Source organism: Pisolithus orientalis, assembly GCF_024613125.1.
Source record: "Pisolithus orientalis strain OTSU chromosome Unknown F5J12scaffold_96, whole genome shotgun sequence".
Taxonomy (NCBI): domain Eukaryota; kingdom Fungi; phylum Basidiomycota; class Agaricomycetes; order Boletales; family Pisolithaceae; genus Pisolithus; species Pisolithus orientalis.
In genome coordinates, this window is record NW_026260877.1 from 14841 (window position 1) to 39160 (window position 24320).

The 24320-nt window shown below is 46.0% G+C and overlaps 1 protein-coding gene across 1 annotated transcript; it reads left to right on the plus strand.

Moving 5' to 3' along the window:
• Window positions 1-14747: 14747 nt before the first annotated feature.
• F5J12DRAFT_787259 (uncharacterized protein) lies at window positions 14748-16529 on the plus strand (the record flags this gene model as incomplete). The annotated part of the gene is made up of 7 exons (XM_051743611.1): window positions 14748-14946; window positions 15104-15140; window positions 15242-15256; window positions 15409-15457; window positions 15728-15778; window positions 15843-16328; window positions 16380-16529. The coding sequence occupies 7 exons, from the start codon at window positions 14748-14750 to the stop codon at window positions 16527-16529; spliced, it is 987 nt and encodes a 328-aa protein (XP_051594457.1).
• Between the last annotated feature and the right edge of the window lie 7791 nt (window positions 16530-24320).

Sequence of the window (24320 nt, forward strand, 5' to 3'; positions counted from 1 at the left end):
ACGAGATTTTAGCAGGGGGCATAACCGGATTCTCCAAATGTAGATAATCCGACCTTGATTTTTTTTTGTAAGATATAGCTATTAGTCTGAGTAAAGTCCGACTCAACGATTTTTGAGTAACATATCCAAACAATCCGACGTAGGCAAGATCCGAATATAGGCAATACACCAATAGCCTGACCTCTCGCACGTGCATTTCCCCACCCTGACTATGCTCGATTCCATCGGCCATAGTCCAACTATAATACCATCGGAAGAGTGGCTCTTGCCACCCTTGCACCCCTCAGAAAAAATAATGGACTTTGCGAAAATTTTCCTTGGTCTCCAAGTTCACCGGTTTGCCATGTACACCATGAACCAACCCAAGGTATGTCGTACTCAAGTCCTCCAGCCTATCTACTCACCTCCAAAAGTTCCATATTGATGCTAACCAGGTGGTTCCAACCTCACAAGCCGACGAAACTGAGTTTGTTGGTCCCCCGACAGTCATCAAACATAGGCCACACATCCTTCGACTTCATGTCCCAACCAGCGTCCAAAACGTTACACTCTCTTTCGAGCCAAACTCCCAAGGCCCTGTGTTATGTGTGGCTAATTACCGTTCATGTGTCTTCCACTCACAGCCACACACCAGACCATAGAAATCTCCCTAACGACGATGTCACCAGAGCTTGGCAATGATACCTTTCGTGCAACTCAAGTGTGCGTTGTCGACTTCGGTGCTAACGTTGGTACTGGTGGGGTTAAGTTGGAGGTGGAAGTATGTTTTTGCGCAATCTTTCATTATTTGGAGGTCGAAAGACTTGTCGGGTATGGTTTTTAATTGGAGCTGTTCCCTCTGGCTCTATTGCATGTCGGGTGAGCACTTGCAATTCTCATATTATTCACGCGCTACCAGATGATACCTTTTCATTATTAAAGACATGCTCAGCAACTTCTTTAATGAACATGTCATTCAGTTTGTCGTCTACATTGCCGAGCCAGTTGGGGCGCCAAAGACGTGTGCTGTCACTCGTCGATATGAAAGGTTCGTCGTTCTCGAGTGGTTTGATAGCAGCAAGGGCTGCGACACGGTTTCTTTTCATCCCTTCACACTCGATTCCACACATGTGAGAGAAGAGTGGCTGGATAATAGACTGGTGCCCAGTGAGTGCGCACTCCGATACTGAACGATAGTGTAATGTACCTTGAGAACAGAATGGTCATTTGAATTTGTTCTCGACGAAGTATGCTTCTGTTGATCCACACATTTCTCCTGCAATTCTCTAAGCATTTGCTCGACAGTTTCAAGGCGCAAAACGAGAGATTCAGTTGCCTCCCTGACGCTGGTAAGCTGTTCTTCCATGCTGGTGTTGGCCTCGCTGAGGTGTTTGACATGAGCCGTGAGCTGTGCAACCGTAGCATGCAAGCTAAGCTGGTCTCCTTGGTAAGATCCAGTTCAAGAGCGGGATGCTGAATATAAAGTCTGATAGTCTTCCATTGGTGTCTCACTACGTCCTCTGCCATTCGACTGACTATGGGAAGGTCTTCCAGCATACGAGAAGGACGTTTCGTCATGACCATTGACACCCCCATGGTAGGGAGTGAAGCCAAGATGTTGGCTTGGTTGGTTTCCTTGGTGTGGATAGGATACCTCGTCCTGCAATCCCTGCAAATTGACGGCACCGGTCAGCTCCATCATATCAAAGGAGAACTTGGGTGACAAGAGCTTGGCAGATAGGGTGAGTTGATCGACTGACAACAACGATTAGTAGTGACTGACCGATGGTCCACCGTGGTCTCTTCGCTGAGCAGGGCCAGGGCCAAATGGATCATCTAGGCCTGGTGCAGAAGGGAGGCGAGTGCCCTGCGGGGTGTTTGAGGGTGCCATGTTCATCTGTGGTACGTGATGTCCACGCGCAATGCTATTAATATTCTGGCTCAACGACTGGGATCCAGGTATCACTCCACCACTCGGAAGTCTTTGGCGTTGAAGGTGCAAGGAGCTGGAGGGCGTCATGTGTGTCTGGGTCTGTGGTACATGACGACCGCGATGAGTTCCCTCCTGGCTCATCAACTGGGACCCAGGTGTCAGCGGTGGGGTGCCACCTGTGAGCCTCTGCGAATGCATCATATCCTGCCGTTCACCAAGGAGGGGAGCAAGCAAACGTGGGCGATTTTTTTGCATGGCTGGGGGCACTGGGTAGGCATTTTGGAAGCACGCATTGTACTAGGCACTCATCGAATATAATCTGATCTGGTTATCCTGAAAAACACGACTGAAGGCAGGAGGATCAATTGCATTTATACGATTTAACTCGGTGTACATAGCTCATAGTCACATTTGAATCTGATCTGATTATTGTCGTGAAGGTAAAAATCGTCATGGTGATAGGCATGCAAATCTGACCAGATTATGCTCCGAAACGAGAACACTTCGGCACTATATTCAGACATGTTATTAGGAGTAGCTACCCTCGGGATATACAACGGTTATTGTCATTGACCCGACTATCTCCGGACCTGATTAAAAACCCGTTTCCGCAGTGATTGCTGTTGGTTTCCATCTGCAAACAGAAGTCATTGCCATTATCATTGTCTAAAAGCAACATGTCACTATCAATGGTTTGTGTGCTTTCTCCTCCTAGTAGCTGCAGTTAGTTATCATTGTGGAATCCAATGCATACACATACAGATACCAAATGCACCTTGCATTGAAAATGGGTTGGAGTTAGTAATTGTGGTGTGACTGGAGATGTAGAGGGTTAAATTGGAGGCAATCAGTGCCATGAGTCCCTAACAAAAAAAAAGGAAAGACAATAGAAAGTCACATGGAACAAAAGTGTCCATGGTCAGGGATCAGCAGACATGACAACAGAGTACAGCAACATGTAGTGCACATCTGGGGGTTAGAGGGAACAAATGAGGCCAGCACTAGGCAAACAAAAGTGGACAAAAACAGGGTGGTCAAATGCAGGCACATCACCATATGGGAAATAAGTCAATATCACAGACATGCTTGCATACATGCATGCAGAGGTATGGGCCTATCACCAATAATCACCCAAGTCAGGTGAACAGAATGGGTCTGGAGGTACTCACTCAAAAGTAAAGACCTGATCAGTCTCCAGCACAGCCAGGCAAATGCACCTCCATTGTCATTACAGGCATCTACTTCTGATTGTAGTTATGGTAGTAATTTAGTTGTGCCACTTCATTATGTAAGTTGAATTTCAAGTTGAGCTTTTTGTTCACCTTGTTAAAATCAGATCAGGCATTCTTTCCACAATTAAACCTCACAAGCAACTGAAATAATAGGCAATGTTGTAATGGTCATAGTCAGAAGGAAACACACCTCTATTAGCCATGGTAGGCACTGTCATGAGGGCACAATAACAATAAAGTTGTTGCATTAGCAATGCTCAGGTTATGCCTTTACAACATTATACAAGTTAGCTGTTAGACAATAACAGATATGACATATTTACATCGACCATGACTTTGCCTTACTGATGAACAATTTACCTGATGATATTCAGCTCTATTCTCAAGTTGTTGATGAAGTACACACTTGGGTGCTGCCTGTGGGGGCACCACTTCAGGTAACCATTTTTCATAAGCATTTAGGCTGAATAGTTTCTCTAAACTATCCAGCCCAATAGCCTCCCAGACCAAGGTCTGCCCAGGGACATCTGGTCATGTCCCAGGGCTATGCAGATTTTTATGCCCTGGGACAGATGGGATTTCCCACATAGCCATCCATTCAAATGCAATTATTTGGGATGTCCCAAGACTGCCTTGGGTGGCAGGGGTCCCTACTCCTGAAAGTGCAGCTTATATTAGCATTGAAATAGCTGCAGAAATCCTAGCCCCCTTGCTCCTCTGACAGGTTTAATCCACAAAGTATCCTTCAACCCATACATCCCCTCCCATCCCACCATGCATAGTAGTATACAATAGTACTTTTCATGTACATCTTTGCAATGTTGATTCTGCTGTATTGGGACATCTCACTAGTTGCCAGGGGGATGACCCACCTGGGCCTCCACATTTGCCATGAAAATTGCAATAATAAATTCAATCAATTTGTGTCTATACCTCAAGCAATTTGTACTGTATGAAGGAAGAAGTAAATGGTTTTTGAACACTTGTGTGACAAGCCAATATCTCAAAGTCCCCCACATAGAACATGGTGTTGGTCACCTTTGCAACACCATCTGCAGAGGGCAGAATGTCCCAGATGAGCCTCTGAGGTTGTCATGGGGCATTGTGCTGGTATGCAAAGGTAACTTAGGAGGATGTGCCATCATAGCCCCCTGAGGCTGGGATGGGACATCCCACTGACTTTCATAAGGGGACTTGGGATGTCCCACAGCAGCCTATGAGGCTACTTTGGGACATCCCACCCTCCCCACTGCCAACCAGTGGGATGTCCCACAACAGCCTCTAAGGCTACATTGGGACATCCCACTGTTCCCTCTGCTTGGCAGAGGGATGTCCCACAACAGCCTCTAAGGTTATGTTGGGATGTCCCACCCTCCCCTTTGGCAAGCAATGGGATGTCCCACAACAGCCTCTAAGGCTACATTGGAACATCCCACCCTCCCCACTGCCAACCAGTGGGATGTCCCACAACAGCCTCTAAGCCTACATTGGGACATCCCACCCTTCCCCCTGCCAACCAGTGGGATGTCCCACAACAGCCTCTAAGCCTACACTGGGACATCCCACCCCCCCCCTCTGGCAAGCAGTGGGATGTCCCACAACAGCCTCTAAGGCTACATTGGGTCATCCCACCCCCCCTCTGGTAAGCAGTGGGATGTCCCACAACAGCCTCTAAGGCTACATTGGGTCATCCCACCCCCCCTCTGGTAAGCAGTGGGATGTCCCACAACAGCCTCTAAGGCTACATTGGGGCATCCCTCCCCACCACCTGGCCAGCAGTGGGATGTCCCACAGCAGCCTCTAAGGCTAAGTTGGGACATCCCACCCCCCTGTCTGGCATCTCCAAGTGAGTTGGGAGAATCTCCAAGCAGGTGAGGGGAATCTCCATGCAAGTGTGGAAAATCACCAAGTGGGTTGGGAGAATCTCCAAGCAGGTATAGGGAATCTCCATCTAACTGTGGAGAAGTGACATTTAGCATAAACAATTGTATTTTTCCAAATATTTTGTGTTTTTCTCATGCAAAATTCCACTTTCTGATAAGATAAGCATATGGTCATGATTGTACAATCAGGGGCTACAACTTTTATTAAGATGACATCACTCCATTTACACTTCCTGGGGTGGTAATGCAGTACCAGTACTGGCTATAGTAGTTATTAGTGTTGTGTATGTAGGCTATGCTACACTTTGGTAGTGCGCATTTTTGACTACCATTGACTATGAAAAGTGTAGCATTGAGTGGTAGTGGTCAAGTCACATGACAAAGGATCACATGATGCAAGGTCATGTGCAGCGATCATGTGGCCAATTATGTAATGGTCACGTGCACCGGTGTGGTCCAAATGCGGCACTAGCCCGGTCATGTGACTATCACTGCCCATGGTCCCGTGACCTGAGATCACATGACAGAAAGTCACGGAGCAGGATGGTTGTTCAGTCATGTGACTAGTGATCATGTGATCAGTTGCCTCGGGTGGCCAGAGATGCGGGTCACATGTAGGCATGAACCCGTGTCACATGACTGAAGTTACCTCATGTTCAACACTGTGAACCTGGCATGTAACTAAACTGCCCCTGAATGCATGCTGTTCCAGAGTGTGGCTGTGCTACAACATCAATCTTGTTATTACTCATTCATTCCTTGATGGAATGGTCTGTATTTCAGTAGGTGAACCGGTCTACACAGTATCTACATCATGTCCAAAGATCAACCAATCAAAATCTCTGGTTTCTGGGTTATACAAGGATTGACAAAAGCCAGAAAACATCACACCATGCATCCCTCACTGGGTGCATGCCATATTTAATGCCTCAACTGGATTCCCCATGTCTACATCCATCTATCTCCAAATTTTCAGGGCAGTCCATTGGGAATTGAGTGAACAGGAAGCCAATTACACATCCCAGATGTGTGGGAAAACCTCAAAAAGTGCAAATAAAATAGTGGAGATTTCCAAAACATATCAAAAATGTTTCATTGCTCACTCCCCAGTGCAGCTATGACTACCAGAATTGAGGTGTGACATGGTGGGGCATTCCCCATCAGATTGGCACCATGTGCCTTGCAGTTGTACCATCCCAAAGCCTCAGAAATGCAAATGGGCACATCTGAACACCAAGTCTAGTAGTGATTTATAACTTTGTGATGAGCATCACAAAGTGTACCATTGGACCATGTCATATTTCTGTCACTTTGAGGGGATGCAACACAAGACAGGAAGTTAAGTTTATTCATCATAGACAATGCTATAAGTGGATTTAGCCTACATTGACTGAATGACAGAAGCTGCATAAGGATGTACAATACCAAACCACTAAAAATGTACCCCAAACAAGTAGCCTTTGTGGAGGACAGCACAACAATCATTGGGGGATCTGACAATATATCTTCAAAATGAATACTGGGACCAAGTGACAGGTGCTATGGCACTCAAGGATGGCATGGACACAGACAATTACAGTGAGCATCCCCATGAATGTAGAAACCATCTTACACCCACATGTACCAGACATACAACAGAGAGGATCATACAGGGATCATTGCAGGGTCCTTCAATAATGACACAGACAATACAATAACAGTCTGGAAAAAGCCAAAGAAGGATTTGCAATTGTGACCAGGGAAGAAAGAAAGCTCATGGCAGGCCCTGTTCAGGGCTACATGTGCCACAATACAATTCTTAATGCAACTACTCACCATTGCCTTTGCAGTGAAGCTCACCTACAATGTTGCAGTGTCACACACCAAAGGTGTTTGGTGAGGTGGACATGGATACAGCTGATGAATGGAGATGAAGACCATAGCCCTCATGTGAAGAAGGACAGCCAGAAATGTCAGCAGTCATCCCTCACACAAGAACAAGTCATCAGTGCCAGAGAAAAAGAAAGGGAGCAAGTTAAGCACTGGCTAAAATTCTTAAGCACCCATGTATGGCATTCCAGTTTTGAACATATCTCCACCATTTCTGCAGATACAGAGACCATTCCCACACTCGCTTGTAGTGCTCAGCCATGCAATCTTACCTTCCAAAATTGGAAAGGATTTGCACACTCCACATGTTTCTACAGCACTCCCTCCAAAAGATGCTCATTTCACTAAATTCTTCTGATATGGCTGCCTCTACATCAATCATTTTGCTTTCCCCCTTTGCTAGGGACCATGGCTACATATATCTACCAGGAGTTCCTACCAGCTTCCATCCTGAAGCATCCTGGTACATCCCACCCTTGTCTGTGCCCTCTCAGCCCATCCAGCTTGGACAGCATGTTCTTTTTGTCAGTATAACCTCTAGGAGGACATTCTTTGGTCACCTCAGGTCTGTCATTCACTTGGAAAGGTCTTATGTGGTTGTTCCAGTCTCTCCAGTCCAAGAAGCATATGGATCCTTCCTCCCTGCTCCCTGCAATGTCTTCAAACCAGTCTTGTCCATTATTCTTCCAAGATTGTGACAGCTACAGTATAATCTACTGTTCTCCACTCTCCCTGATCACATCCATGATGAGTATGATGCACATCTTGCCTCCTTGTTGCAAGATACAGCAGAAGACACTCCCCATTCATCCTCTCTTCCAACAGGGCCTCGTTCATGAAGTTTTTATTTGCTTCACTGAGAGGATGGTTTGGGGGGGGAAGGTTGCAATCCCCTATGCTACTCTCACCCCACAGACCCCCAAAGCTTGACCCCTGTTGACATCTGACTCACCCTGTCCACTTTTGGATGTACTATATCGGCATCAGATCAGTGCTGCCTCTCTGTCATCCCACCTTGGCCCAGAAGTGATCTCTTTGAGATGTGACATGCACAGCCTCCCCCTAATGTGATTCCAGTGTGCTTTCCCAGTTCCTGACATCACTTGACTCATACTTTGATGTTCTGACTGTCTTTGACTCACCTGTTGCCAATACTTACCAATCTTTTGACTTTGCTTACTGATTCTTTGCTTTTTGGCTTGCTAATCCTTACCAATGCTTACCAATGCTTTCCAAGACAATTACCCATTGCTTGCATTCCTTACTCATTGGTTACCAGTCACTTACTAAGTGTTTGCACCTTGTTTTCCAAGGGCAACACCCCTGTACTGTATATAAATCACTGTACTTAAATAGCAAAAAAGAAGGACATCAGAGAGCCCCTCTTGCTTGCATTTTATCATCACTCAGTAATTCATTCAGCAGCTTTGATAGTTGAGACTTTATTAAGGGTCTAACTATTGTCTACTTTGCTTATCCTTGTCTATCATCAATATACTCCACTGCAAGCCCTCCCTGAGCTCAGTGCAGCTTAGGACATTGAATTAAGTCATCATCCATCCTTCTGTAGGCTGACAGCAGTCTACCCTATTGCATTCTCTCACATTCCTGCTCCTTCTTCATCAGGAGCACCCCCAACCCTCAGCACTCATCTTTGAGTGTTGTAGCTCACAAAAACCCTCCCAAAGAACAGGTTCTACCATCTAGGTACCACATAGGCACACCACCACTCACTCTTTTTGTCTTTTGTGTTGGTTTTGGTTGGTTTTCACCACTGAACCACACTTTGACTCACAACATCCCACTTGTCTACCCACTTGTGGATAATTTCCAGCCTCTCCTCTGGCTGCAGCACAGACCAGGTCATCCTGCCTGAGCATTTCAACACCCCTGTGAGTGCTGCTATGGCCTGGGCCTCCATGGAGAATACCAGTTGTGCATTGTGGATCAAGTAGGCTTGCATGTTGACAAGCAGATGAGACATTGGAAACAGGATACATGAGCAAGAGTGTTGTTGGGGGAGTTTGATGAGCAGTGAGCCACCTTCTGGGTGAGTTTAAATTCTGCAGGGCCATCTTGTACAATGTGGAATTTCCCTCTGCATGAGGCAGAATTCTGACCAAGGATGGTCAGCATTTGAAGTCCCTGGGAGTTGTAGGGAGCTGTATACTCCCTGAGGCTGGAACAGGAATCTGTCACTAAATTCCACTGGCCTCTGTGACAAACCCCTATTGCTCTATGCCTTTGGATGCTTTTGGAGGTCTTCCCACTCATAACCTCATGTCTCCTCCCAACCCCTGTCCCCTTCAGAGTTTCTCCTGACCTTCAGCATGTCACCCAGTCATCAATAAGCTGATCCAGAAATTCCACATCCACCCAGAGTCATCCAGAATTCAGTAGCCAAGCCACTGCCCAGCGACACCACCACTCATCCATGCCAGTTGCCTCTGGAAAAACTCCTGTTGCCCCTGTTGCCCCAAATTCCACAAGCTGGACTTCATGCCAGTACACTCTGCCCTCCTATGCTTCCCCCTCCTGCCAGCTCCACCTCTTACTTGTACATGTACCCTCACTCCATTGAAAGATACACCTTACCATGGTCCTGTTTTACTCTCATCTACCACTCACCAGACTATTTCACATGCATCTGTATTTCACTGATGTCTGTCATCCTTTCCTTTATTTTCTGGTCTTTTAGTTTTTCCACCCCACTTTACTCCAACTCATACCTATGTCCCTTGTACTATATAATTCCTCTGTAATGTCAGAAATATAGCACCCACTTTGGAGTCACTATCTGTGTGTGTTCTGTGAGTTCAAGAGTTGCTAGAGTCTAAAAGCATCTTTTGAGTCTACAGCATCTACAGTGTCTCTAATTTCCCCTACACTACTCATGTTTTCCAGTCTATTACACCCTTCCTGGTATCTCTGATCCTGTCTTCTCATCACATATCTGTCTCTTGATATTCTGAATACCCAGCTTGCCATTGCTTGCATGTCAACAAGCCTCCAGAATTAAATTCCATGCACCTCACATGAATTTCCCCACCCCCTTCTAGGGTAATCCTCAATTTCTCCTTCCATGCAGCACCCCTTGGGGTGAACCAAGGGAATTCTCCCTTCAGCTTTCCTCTAGTCACACACTTCCCAGAAGTTGTGTCCCAAACTGCAATGTTATACAGAACACAGTACTGCCATCATGGTTCAGTTCACCACCAGCCAACTTTGGCCATCCATCTGCTGGAACAATTAAAGCAGATGAGTGGCAGACACTCATCACTGTTCATATCTCTCTTGCCCTCATCAGCTTGTGGGGAGCACCTGATGTTGATGAACTGAAGCTGGGCAACAAGTTTATTCTGGACCATACTATGGACCTTGTTTCCCTGGTTAACATCACATGCTCCCAGATAATGAGTACTCAAAGGGCTAATGCATACTGCTCATGCATTGCATCTTATGTTGGGAACTTGAAACAAGTACATCCAACATTCAACTTGTGTCCAAATCATCATGCTGCCTTTCATATACATGACTACCTTATCCTTTTTGGACCTGTCCATTCATGGTGGACCTTTCCTTTCAAGCACTTAATCAGTGTTCTCCAGTGTCTCCCCACCAACCACAAATCTGGTGAGTCAAACAATGTCAGTTTTGGGAAGACATTATTCTCATTTCATACAGGTGAATTGGAGGCAACAATGCTACATTCCTATTTCAGGGGTGCATGCCTCCGAAGCTGGCTCTCCTGCCTGGACTGTCCCAATGCAGTCCAAGAATGCAAGGTCCTCTTAGATCATGCTTATGGCAATGACAATGAATATGAATCTGATTGTTCCCAGACAAGGAAGTCAACTGCTGTAAGAAACTGTTTTCTGATGGCCAAGAACTCTGACTCCAGAAGAGGTAGGTTCTGCTCAAGTTGGGTCAACCCTGAAGGGGCTTCAGTCTGGATGCAGGATAAGTACTTCAGATGAACAAAAAGGGAACTTGCCTGGGATGATTTTCTAGACTGCAAAGAAGAACTTGGCAGAAGGAGCTGAAGCAGTGATTCTTGCTCTCCAAAGAAGGACACAGAGTAGACAGTGATGTGTACAGTACAGCAATCCTTGTCCATGCTGTACCATAGTCTCTATGTGACATGGCATGCACCATGACCACCTGCATGCTTAGTCAACTCTTGACCTTTCAACACCAAGTTCCCTCAGCCACAACCCCTAAGTCTGAACCCTCTTCAACCCTCACCCACACTCTCCATCCTCAAACCTTCCCTTTGACACACCAGAGGAGCAATTTCTCTTAGGGAAAAGGTCTGCATTCCCTACATCCAAGGGGGGGTTTAGATGATGACCATCCTCAGTCATCCCCTCTCCCTGCATAGATGTCCTTGGTTTCATACCCATCCTCACTAACCCCTTCTTCACACCCCACACCCTCTGACTCTGCTTGCCTTCCCCTCACTCGCTTTGCTCTGTGCTACCTTCTACCCCACACTCAACCCCCTCTTCCTCCAACAACATGTCCCTTCAATCTCGAGTCCACACTGCACCCTTCGAACCCTTCCCTTACTCTCACCAATGCCCCCAAGACACTTCAGTCAACCCCCCTTGGAGACCTATTAGGTCTGGAGATTTTGATATAAGTATTAACCTAATAGGTGTCATTTTGTTGGGGATTCTCCACCACCATTCCTGGAGATTCTCCAGGGCAGCAATTTAATATGGTTGGAGAAAATGTTTTCTCTGTAACATATATATATTACACATCAAATGAAAGGGTAGCTGGGGTTGAAATTGGACTTTCTCCAGGCTAAATAGACCCCCTTTCCAGGTTGATCCTGGGCTTTCCCCAGGCTAAATAGACCTACATTCTAGGCTGACTTGGGTTTCCCCAGGGTAAATAGACCTGCTTTCCAGGCAGAACATGGGCTTCCCATAGGCTAATTAGACCCCTTTCCAGGGTGAACCTGGGTTTTCCCCAGGCTAAATAGACCCACTTTACCAGGCCATGTCCTGGTGGGGATTCTCCATGCATCAGGAAAACAGTGGTTGTTCTAACTGTTCTAATCACAACTTATCTCAGAAAGGTAGATGTATAAGTGGAATGGATGCCAAGGAACATATAGAGCAAGTGAATTAAGCAAGACACATATGGTTCTATAGAGCACTGTCAAGTCTGAGCCTACTCTGACCAACTCTGATGCTTAACCAGGTCTGGAGAGAGGTGTGGAAGCAAGTCTGACACAGATGAATGGAACTCTGACTAGTGGAGGATTCTCCATATCATGAACAGATCACATGATAGGGGGTCACATGTTTTTGGTCACATGACCCAAAGGTGTCCTGAGCATGACACCATCTCAGTCATGTGACATATATATTGTCACATGACATTGGCACTGCAACCTGTGGTCACATGAGAATCTGCCACAGAGTCAGCAGGGGCTTGGTCATGTGACATTAGTCATGTGATCTGGTGCCTTTGGTCAGTGCAAAGGTCCCTCACATGACAAGGGTCATGTGATCTGGCACTCTGGCTCATGGCAAAGATGTGTCATGTGACTGCAATCATGTGATCTGGAGCTTTGGCTCACTGCAAAGGTTTGTCATGTGACCTCAATCAAGTGATCCAGTGCCTCAGCCCACCACAAAGGTCTGTCACATGCTCCCAATGGTCACACAGTGACATGAACCTTGGGTCATGTGATATCATGTGACTGTAGTCACTTCATTTTCAACACTATAAACCTCCATTCACTTCTCCATGTATTGGTCTGTACTTTGGTGGGTGGGCCAGTCTATAGAGTATCTACACCATGTCCAAAAGTCAACCAATCAACCCTTCTAGTTGATGAGTGATAACAGGAATGAAAAATGCCAGAAACCATTCCACCATGTCTCCCTCACTGAGTGGATGCCATATTCAATAGATTGGCTGCATTCTCCATGTCTACCTCCACCTATGTACAGGGTTTCAGGGTGGTCCATTGGGAATTGAGTGAACAGGAAGCCAATTACACATCCCAGATGCATGGGAAAACCCCAAACAGTGCAAATAAAATAGTGGAGATTTCCAAAACATATCAAAAACATTTCATTGGTCACTCTGCAGTGGGGCTATGACTACTAAAATTCAGGTGTGGCATGGGGGGGGGCATGCCCCATCATACTGAAACCATGTTCCTAGCAGCAGCAGCCCCTCAAAGTGACAGAAATGTGAATGGGCAGATCTGGCCAACAACTCTACTAGTGATTTATAGCTTTGTTATGATCATTACAAAGTGTAGCATTGGACCATTTCGCATTTCTGTGGCTGTGAGGGGATGCTACTGCAAGGCACATGGTCCCAGTTTCATGGAGCATGCTCCACCATGCCACACCTCAATTCTGGTAGTCAAAGCCCAACTGGGGAGCAAGCAATGAAATGTTTTTGATATGTTTTGGAAATCTCCACTATTTTATTTGCACTGTTTGGGGTTTTCCCATGCATCTGGGATGTGTAATTGGCTTCCTGTTCACTCAATTCCCAATGGACCACCCTGAAACCCTGTACATAGGTGGAGGTAGACATGGAGAATGCAGCCAATCTATTGAATATGGCATCCACTCAGTGAGGGAGACATGGTGGAATGGTTTCTGGCATTTTTCATTCCTGTTATCACTCATCAACTAGAAGGGTTGATTGGTTGACTTTTGGACATGGTGTAGATACTCTATAGACTGGCCCACCCACCAAAGTACAGACCAATACATGGAGAAGTGAATGGAGGTTTATAGTGTTGAAAATGAAGTGACTACAGTCACATGATATCACATGACCCAAGGTTCATGTCACTGTGTGACCATTGGGAGCATGTGACAGACCTTTGTGGTGGGCTGAGGCACTGGATCACTTGATTGAGGTCACATGACAAACCTTTGCAGTGAGCCAAAGCTCCAGATCACATGATTGCAGTCACATGACACATCTTTGCCATGAGCCAGAGTGCCAGATCACATGACCCTTGTCATGTGAGGGACCTTTGCACTGACCAAAGGCACCAGATCACATGACTAATGTCACATGACCAAGCCCCTGCTGACTCTGTGGCAGATTCTCATGTGACCACAGGTTGCAGTGCCAATGTCATGTGACAATATATATGTCACATGACTGAGATGGTGTCATGCTCAGGACACCTTTGGGTCATGTGACCAAAAACATGTGACCCCCTATCATGTGATCTGTTCATGATATGGAGAATCCTCCACTAGTCAGAGTTCCATTCATCTGTGTCAGACTTGCTTCCACACCTCTCTCCAGACCTGGTTAAGCATCAGAGTTGGTCAGAGTAGGCTCAGACTTGACAGTGCTCTATAGAACCATATGTGTCTTGCTTAATTCACTTGCTCTATATGTTCCTTGGCATCCATTCCACTTATACATCTACCTTTCTGAGATAAGTTGTGATTAGAACAGTTAGAACAACCACTGTTTTCCTGATGCATGGAGAATCCCCACCAGGACATGGCCTGGTAAAGTGGGTCTATTTAGCCTGGGGAAAACCCAGGTTCACCCTGGAAAGGGGTCTAATTAGCCTATGGGAAGCCCATGTTCTGCCTGGAAAGCAGGTCTATTTACCCTGGGGAAACCCAAGTCAGCCTAGAATGTAGGTCTATTTAGCCTGGGGAAAGCCCAGGATCAACCTGGAAAGGGGGTCTATTTAGCCTGGAGAAAGTCCAATTTCAACCCCAGCTACCCTTTCATTTGATGTATAATATATATATGTTACAGAGAAAACATTTTCTCCAACCATATTAAATTGCTGCCCTGGAGAATCTCCAGGAATGGTGGTGGAGAATCCCCAACAAAATGACACCTATTAGGTTAATACTTATATCAAAATCTCCAGACCTAATAGGTCTCCAAGGGGGGTTGACTGAAGTGCCCAAGGTTCCTCATAGCCAACTCTCCAGTACCTTCTCCCTCACCTCATGCCCTCAATATTCCACATCTCCAAAGCTAGCCTCTTACCTGGATGACAATCAAGGCACTTTGAACAAGCAAACAAGTGAGTGATAAATCAAGTGTGGAGTGAGGTAGGAACAATTCATTGAAATGCAGCCAGCAGTAGAATGGCAACAGGGTATTCACACAGCATGGTGGCTGGGGCAGTGACCCTCTGTCCATATGACCCAGCTTGAAGACTATTATATACTTGAACCCAGGGAGGCTTCTTCTGCTCTACACCACATTCTTTCTATGGTACACTGGCCCCTCTCCCAACTCCTGGATTTGTGCATCATGCATGGGAGTGAATGTTGTGGTGCATAATGATATCAGCAGCCTTTGACTTGCATTTCCAGTATCCCTGTTTCTTCGTATGTACCTGTAGACTCCATCAGTGACACATTTGTCTATATACCTCTGAGAGCATTCCATTCTCACTCTCTGCCTTCCCAGTGCTGAAAACAAGACATTTCAACATAGTATACACTCAAATCATAAAAAGCACTTCACCTTGAGTTTGTAGCATCTGGAAAAAGAAACAAGAATATAACAAGAGTGCTATGGCTCTTTGTGTGTGTTGAGACCATAAAACTGCTGCTGCATCAAGCAAAGGTTCTGACTTCCAGTGATAATTGATCTGGTTTGATCAACTTCCCACTGCTCTCCCCTTCCTCTTATCTAAGCCACCTTGCACATTCCCTCCATTTTTCCTCACTCATCTTTTTCTTGCCCTTACTCCCATGTTGTCCAATCCCAACAACTCATATCCCAATGCTGGCATCCCAGCTGACAACCTCACACATGCCACCTCTGTCCTCCACCTTCTACTGGGATCATCATAGGGTGGGACTGAGTCAAGGAATGCATTGCTGGCACAACTGGCATCCCTCATGGTGTGTTCCCTTTCCCTTTTTTTTTTCTTGACCATCATTCCATTGACACTACCCATCACCCTAGGGACCATTGCCACCTCCTCCAGTTTCCAAGCCCCAAGCCATCATCTCCCCCATGCAACCAGTCAATGCTCCTCCTGTTGATGTCATTCAAGACAAACTGGCACCTGTGGCCACCACTGCCTTGGTTGACCACACCCCCATGGAGCCCATGCCTATGACTGTCATTGTCCAAGATCTGGACCCTAGCCCTGCTCTTGATCTTCCAACCTTCAACATGCTCCCAGACATCCCATCATCTATGTCCATGTCCATGTCCACTGTTGCACTGTCTTGCACACCCTCTCCTTCACTCCCTGGTCCTCTGGACCCTCCACCTCCTCTCACACCAACCACTTCACCTGACCATCCAACCTCTATCTCAGATGCTGCCATGCTGGCAGATCCTACCACACCCACCCACCAGGTGCTCAATGCATCTGAGCCTGGCCCAGACCATCTTCCTGCTGACTCTCCCTTGACTGGCCACACATCCCTTGATTGCCCTTCAGTGAGCCTTAACTTCTTTCATCCCTCTTTGCTCCTTAGCTGACTTCTCAAGGTCCAGAATGTGGACCATCTTGGGGAATCTGGTCTCCAATGGCATGTTTACTGGCTGGATTGGCACATCAAGCTCATTGAGCACACTTCGAAGGACAGTGGCTTTCCTATCTACCCACCCATCCCTTGCAACTGGTGTCATGTTGCTTGAGCTGTCTGTTCTGGAGCCCTAGGGCTCAAGTGTGTGTGCTGCCACCAACTTCATTATACCTGCCCTTTATATGTGTGTGTTTTCCTCCTCTCTCTTCGACCTAAAAGCCCTCTTGTTGATGCTGCCCTAGAATGACTCAGCACAGTCCTGAGCCTGGGTCCAGGTGCTTTGCATGGGCTCTACCCCTCCAGCTCTCACTCCTCCTTGGTACCCTGCCAAATCCACCATTGAAATCACCCAAAGGCCTGCATATGCTTCAAAATGTGCTCACATCAAGTCTCCATCTCCCAGTCCAACTCCTTCTCCCTTGACTTCTGGTGCATCCTCCTCCAATTTGGCTCCAATCACCTCAACCTCCAGTTCCCCTTCCTCACTGCCTTCACTCTCCAATGCTGAGATGCTGGTCATGCTTTACAAATCCCTTTGCACCATGACTGAAGTGTTGGACCAGGCCTCAAAGGGCCATGTCATGTCCAAGAAGGCACTGGGCAAAAGAAAGTCACATGACTAAGTAGCTTGCATTATTTTGTTTCTGGGCTTCAACAGCCCCATCATTGTACCTCATGTACAGTCCTGTCCAACACAGAATTGATCAGTGCTTATCAAATGTTCAAAAGCTGTGACATATTTTTTTTTTGCTAAAGGTACAAGTCCAATGCTGGTCACACCAAATTATGCTTGAATTTGAGCTGATAGTTGAAGTGCCTCAGTTGAACAAGCACACTGATATCAGGTTTCAGATACTCTCACCTGGCTTGCTCCCTTCGATGTCCTCTTCTCACAGGATGTCTTTGGCTTCAGGGATCAATTCATCCTCTATTGACTCCTCTTTGAGCTTGTGCAGCTCTTCCTTGCTTTGGTTCATGAGTTCCTTTATTGCTATCAAGATTTGTTTCCTGAATAATAAGGAGTAAGTGGAATGCAGCATATCGAAGTTGAGAAATTGAGCCATCAAACTCAGCTAATAGGTAGGAGCCTCCTTCAGTTCACCTGATGACTACCATGGGGCCTAAGTATCTTGGCTTCATCTTGCAGTCAAGTTCCTTTTCAACTCTCATATTGTGAGCTAAGGCTAGTGCTCCTGGTTTGAACTCATAGCTTCATATTGACCCCTTTACCCTCCACTCAAATTCCTTTGCTGTCTGGCACTGTGCCTTGTATACTTGTTGACAATCCCACTGTAAGTCTTCTTGTCTTCACTGCAGCTGGTGGCATCTATCTGATATCAGTTCTTTGGTTGAATACTTATCCTTGTCCCAATTTGTCAGAAAGGTCACTTCAGCAAAGTTGAATGGCAACCTTGGCTCAATCCCATGGACCATCTGATGTAGCAAAAGCTTTGTCAACTTTTGTGTCCGCACCCTTTTGGCCCAGAACACTGACAGTGCATACAATGACCATTTGCCCACTTTGCCCTCACAAGTCTTGACAAGAGCTTCTCAAATGGTTAGATGCCTTCACTCAACAACTCCATTGGCCTGAGAATTGTATGCCAAGATCTTTATATGCCTGATATTGTACCTCTTTGCAAGGTAGGCAAGGGCTTGTTTGAACACAGAACCATTGTCTGTGACAATCTCCCCCATGGTACCCCACTGACACAGGATCTGTTCAAATATGAATCAACCTAAGGTTTGTCCTGTCTCTGCATGCAGCATCTGCCACTTGGGATACAAAGTCAGAGAACACCTAGCTTGTACAATGTACTGGAACCCATTCAACTTCAGCATCACCATCGAATCCATGTATGCCTTGTAAAACAGAGGCTCCTGCATGGCTACCACAGGTGGGATATGTATCTTGTCCATGCATTGAATTTGACATTCATGGCAGGAATGGAGGAACCATCATACATCTCAATCTAGTGATGGCCACCAAAAGTGAATCAGTAATCTCAACTTAGTGTGGAACACTCCCTTGTGACCCAAATCATTGTGCATTTGTTTCATCAGCTCCAAGCACTTCTCATATGCAGGTACTACTTGATGCTGTCCCCTCAGTTCTTAGTGCCATAGTTCTCCATTCTTCAAGAAGAATCTCACCATGTACTTGATTAGCAAGTTCAGATCTAAGTCTGACATTCCAGGTGGTCACTGTTGATCCTTGAGGAACTTGCAAACTACCTCCAACCATTCATCTTGCCACTTCCCTTTCTCTGTCCTAGGGATTTCTATATCAGTGGTAGCATCTGTCCCTGATGCCTGTGATAAAACCACCTGGGTCTCAGTCACTTTGTTTGACTTCTCTGACCTCTGCTCTCCAACATAGGGGATCCATCCATGTTTCAGCTCAACAATCTTTTGACTTTGGAAAAAGGCTTCTTCTTGTTCACCATGCTGACAGTTGAGGAGTTCAACTGTGAATGATCCTGCCTCATCAATCCAGTCTTCATAATCATCCTCTGGTTCTGGATCCTCATCTGCTCGAGGTCTCCTTGATAATCCATCTGGGCCTCTTGCTTCTCCACTGGTATGTGTATCAGTTTGAACTCAAAGAGAAGTATACCAGCAATCCATTGATTGATGGTTGCAATCAGTTGCAGGTCCAGGTTATTGATCATACCCTTGATATACTTGGTGTCAACTTCCACAGCTAAATCTTTGACTCTGAATATGTGGTCATGTATGTCCTGAAGCACATGAAATAGACTGAACAATTCTAGCTTCACCTGGCTATACTGACTTTCCCTTTCATCAAATGTGATCAACCCAAACCTTGACAGATAATGCTTCAAATCTTCTCTGACCTGTAAAAGTAGATAGCCTACTGCCATGTGCAAGGTATCCACAGCCAGAATGACTTGCCATCCTGACTTGTAATCTATCGGTTTCAATGCTGGCAAGTTGGCAAGTGCTTCCTTCAAGTCATCCATTGCTGCTTCATGTACTTTGTCAAATCTGAAGACTACTCCCTTCTTGGTCAATTTGATCAACAGTTTTGCCCTTTTTGCATAGTCTCAAATGAAGATGCAACAGTAGCTGCAGAGGCCTAAGAAACCTCACACTTCCATGACATTCTTGCAATAGGGCCAATCTCAAATCTTTTGTACCTTGGATTCATTGGGTATTCAGCCTTCATATGAAAGCTTGTGTCCCACTACAGTGATAGACTGGATTGCCACTGCAAATTTCTTTGCAGAGACAGTAGCTCCAATGTGCTCAAGGCACTGTAGAACTCGATTAGTATTGACAAGGTGCTCCCATACAAACCTCCTGATTCCCAAATTCCCTTTGATCATTTCATATGTTCCATCCTCTCACATATACCTCAATCACAGTCCTTTTACTGGTATGTCATCAATGAATGGCATGGTTACTTCTGGTGTTTCCTCCCTGAGTGTAAATGACACATCCCCTGGAACACTTGTACAGTGTTCATGTAGCCCATGGGGAGTTTGGTCAACCTGAATGTGCTGATTGGCATTTGAAAGGCCATAAGGTTGTGATAGTCTTCATGGATCATTCAGTGGTCGTAACTGACCATAAGGTTGTACATGCCATACACTGTGTGTCCTGTGAATTCTTCCACAATACTGTCCACATGTGGGGGAACTCCTGAATGCTGTATTGAGACCACATTGAGCAGCTGTAAGTCATGGACCAGCTGTGGTGATTTCCCATCCTTCTTCACTATGCAAAACCATCTCGATCAATAAGACAAAGTCAATGGTTCATAAACTCCTGCTGCAATCTTCTCTTTGATTATTTGCATGACATCTCCATAGATTGCCAGTGGAATGGGGATATTCCAATCTACCCATGGCTTGTGTGGAACCATTGGAATCTTGAGAGGTGGGAACATGCCTTCTTGGAATGTCCCCCTTTTGCTCATGTCCCAAGCAAAGGCCTTCTCATGGACTCATACTAGCCACTTGACTAGTTTGAGTTCTTCAGGCCATAAAAATCTGCCTGGGTCCCATTCAAACTTGTCTGCTCGCTCCTGGGTAAGTTGTTCCCTGGATGTGAACTCTGGGGGAATAACTGGTATCTGGGGGAGGTTAGCCAATGGGTCCCCCACTTCTCTTCTCTCAACTCTAAACTCTGCCAGTGTCTCTGTTGCAACCAGCCAAGCCTTCTTTGCCACAGGTTTGTACTTCATCACCTGCTTTATCCATCCTGTAGCTCGGTGGTCAGACTCTCTACTGAATAAGATTCAAAATGTAAACCCAAGGACTCAAAGTCCTCCTCTGTCATCACAAACATCACCTTGCTACCTTCCATTCTTGCCCCCAAGGGTTCCTCCCTTTGATACTGTCCTGTGTCTCTATGATAAACAACTTGTGATTCAATTTCTATACCTGTGGGAAAAGTCAGTGCATCATTCATGCTCAATCTAAAAGGAACTCTATGGCTGGTCACCTCTGTCTAATGTCGATTCTTGTTTTCAATTTTCAGTTATATCTTGAAACTGCAAGTCAAAGTCCAAGACATATGTACTTGATTTGTTCTTGTATGCTGCTAGAGGCGGAGCAAGATACCCCAGCCTTACAGGGGTGGCCAATCCCATCGAAATGTCTCCTCAATGGCTATTCAAGTCCCAGATGAAGTCTAAAAACCCTCATCCTGAGGTCGACATTGCATCCTATGGGGTTTGCACCCTATCCTCTGAACATACTCCTTCTGCAAAACCACATCCCTAAACTGAGGGAACTGTGTGAGGGACCTTCTTGGTGGCAGTGAGATTTGGATCCCCTTGTCTGTCTCTGGATCTGTAAACTCAAGAGTCTGTTGCCCATTCCTAAAGTCTTGTGTCCTAGCCCAAATCGCACATAGGAACAGCCTGCCCAGGAGGATATTGAAGGGGGCCAACTTGATGACTTGAATTGGCACTTCCACTTCCACTGGACTGATCCTGAGTGAAGCATCTCACACCAGGCCCAGTGTTTTGTCTTTCAACTGGTTTGCAGCTTCCATAATGATTCAGCTATCTCTCTCGATGGGGAGACACAGAACTTCAGTTATTTCCTGTCGCAAAGCCACTATCTGCGAACCACTGTTGAGGATCCCTTCGAGCATGACCTTCCCAGCCAGCTCAACCTCTACCATTGTAAGTGGCATTAAATCCATCTGTGCAAACCTCTCTTCTCCTATACTGCACTCAAAATCCCTCATGTCATTTGACTGCACCAACCCTTCCAGCATTCCCAACATGCCTGAGAAGGTAGCACCAAGCACTACTCACTTCATTATTGCTTGGTCATTGAACTCCCTCCTAACATCTGGACTTATAGCAAGTAGATCTCTTCCTGGAATTGTAATGGTCTGGTCCAGGTACTGGTTCAAAACCCTCATCACTTCTGTAGGGTCTTTGAACAAACTTGTATACCTATAGCCTTTCCTTCCTGCATCCTGATCTTCCATGCCATGCTGCTGCTTTTTGGGAATAGAGGTAGGTCCTAGTGACCTGCCAGCACTTCTGTCTGGTTGCTTTCCCTTATCCTTCGAACTTGCTTCAGGAGCATCTGTTAAGCTGGGCCAACTAGGTCCTGCCTGCTCTGCTGTCATGGTCACTGTATGTCTTTCTTTTCCAGGTACCACTACTCTATCAAACTTCAGGGCCTTTCACTGCAGCTTATTCTCTTCCCTTTGTGCTGCTGCAAATGCTTGTTCTAATTCTGCCAGTCACACTTCATACTCTGTTTCCAAGATGACCTCCTCAGCCATGTCCTCTCCTTCTGAAGCAAGCTCTTTGATCCTAGCTCTCTCAATGTATTGGAAAGCATTGTGCACTGCTACAAACATATTTGTGTTTGTTGGAGGTTCCTCTTCATGCTCAATACAAATGATGGGTGCTTGCTGCTCTTCTCTCCTCCTCCTGTCTCTTGCCATCCACTCATCTATCAACTGGTACATCAACTCATCTGTCTGAGGAACATGCATGCTGTCATTGAACTTTACCCTATTGTCTTCAATGACACACCTGCCAGCTGCACAATACCTTTCCAGCATGCAACAAGTCCTTGTGTGGTGTCCTTGAAGGAAGCAGAAAAAGCAGATTATTTCTCAAGGCAGCTCATGTGCTCCTTCAACAATGTTTCTGGCCTGTACAGGTGCTGCCCTTCACTGGGCCTGTGCTTCCACTTGAACCTGAGGCTGTCTCTGGACTAACTTGTGCACTATCCTCCTGGCTTCCTCCCTGGGTGATAACTGAATGATGCCCCTCCTCACAGCACAGCTTCTTGTCATATGGTATCCATCCCTCAGCAACTCTTTTATTTCTCATATGACCTTGTTCATAGGCCAGGGTTCATCCAAATCACATAAACTGTTCCTAAATTTCAAATTCTCAAGTGTATCTTTCTGAAGTTCCAGGTCCAAGCCCTCCCAGAAGTAACTGTTGTAGTCTTCTTGGGTGAGCTTGTAGTGTCTGTTGAGATAGCCCACAATGGTCTCATACTGCCAAAGGTACTCTCCAAGGTCTTCTTCTGTTGCTATAATCTTCCTGGACTGTGCTCAAACAAGATCAATCAGGTCCACTTTAATGTATCTCTTCTCTCATTCTCCTGCACCAGGGTACACATTCACCAGCACTTGCACAAACTTGTCCCATCTACCTGTCATCTCTTCCAGGAGCTGTGTCCACAGGTTCACTGTATGGTTGTCCAGATACCAGATAGCCCACTTCAACCACTTGTACTCATCTGTACACCCTGCCTTCTTACACAGGTGATGAATTTCTTCCAGATAACAAACCAGATTGGCTGTTTTCCCTGAAAACTTGGGTGCTTTGTCTGAAGACCTAGAGTGAATTTTCTCAAGCAGCTTGGGTTTTTCAGATGCAAGGATGCCTTGTCCAAGAAGCCTAAGGATACATTGCCCCTCAGATAGTTCTTCTGGCTGGGCTGTTCTCCTCCTTGGCTCCCATGCTTCTGTAGACAGAGACCTATACCTTAAGCAACTTCCTTCTCATGCTTTTTCTCCTTGTGCCTGTAATACCTTCTTCTCCTTTCCTCCTCCTTGCTTGAGTCACTCAATGAACTGTCCATGGAGTAGGACCTCCTATGGTGTCTACTTCTCAACTTGTCCAATCTTTTATGTCTGTGGTGATGGGACTTTGACCTGTGCCTTGTCCTGTAACTTGACCTGGAAGTCAATCTGTACCTGGGCTTGTGTCTTGACCTCAACCTCAAGGATGACCTCTCCCTATGTCCTGACCTATGTCTTGACTTCACCCTCATCCTCATCCTCAAGGGTGACCTTTCTCTGGTTGTCAACCTTTCTCTGGTCCACCCTCAGTGGACTGCAACTTTTGGGTCATTGACATAGATTCTGTCTGGCAACTTCTCTGTCACCCTTTCCTTTCTCTTGTCCCAGTAGGTCATAAATGGCATTAACTCTTCTTCCTTTTCCTTCTTAGGCATTGCAAACTTCAATGGGCTCATCAGTTGCCCATCATCCCAGATTGCTTTGTGCATGTCCTCTAAGCTGGTAGTGTCAACTTTTGCTCCTGTAAACATAGGAATGGAAAATGGAATGTCTTCAGGCTCCTCTATGAATACTGTGAGGGGTAATTCTGTGAGTGGTGAAGGTGGTTCTTGTAGGAGCTTCACTGCTTCTTCTGTCAAACTGAATGATGTTTCTGAGTTTGATCCAATAACTGGTGCCAGTGTTTGATATTCTGTGAAACCAGGTTCTTGGGTCTGTTTTGGCTCTTCTGGTTCTGGGGATTCTGGAAGAGGAACTTCAGTGGGGAGCTTCCCTAGAGATGACTTAGCTAAATGGGGAGGCATTGCTTTCTTCCTTGATTTGAGTGCTTCTTTCACTTTCTTGTGTCTCTCCTTGTGGGCAACCC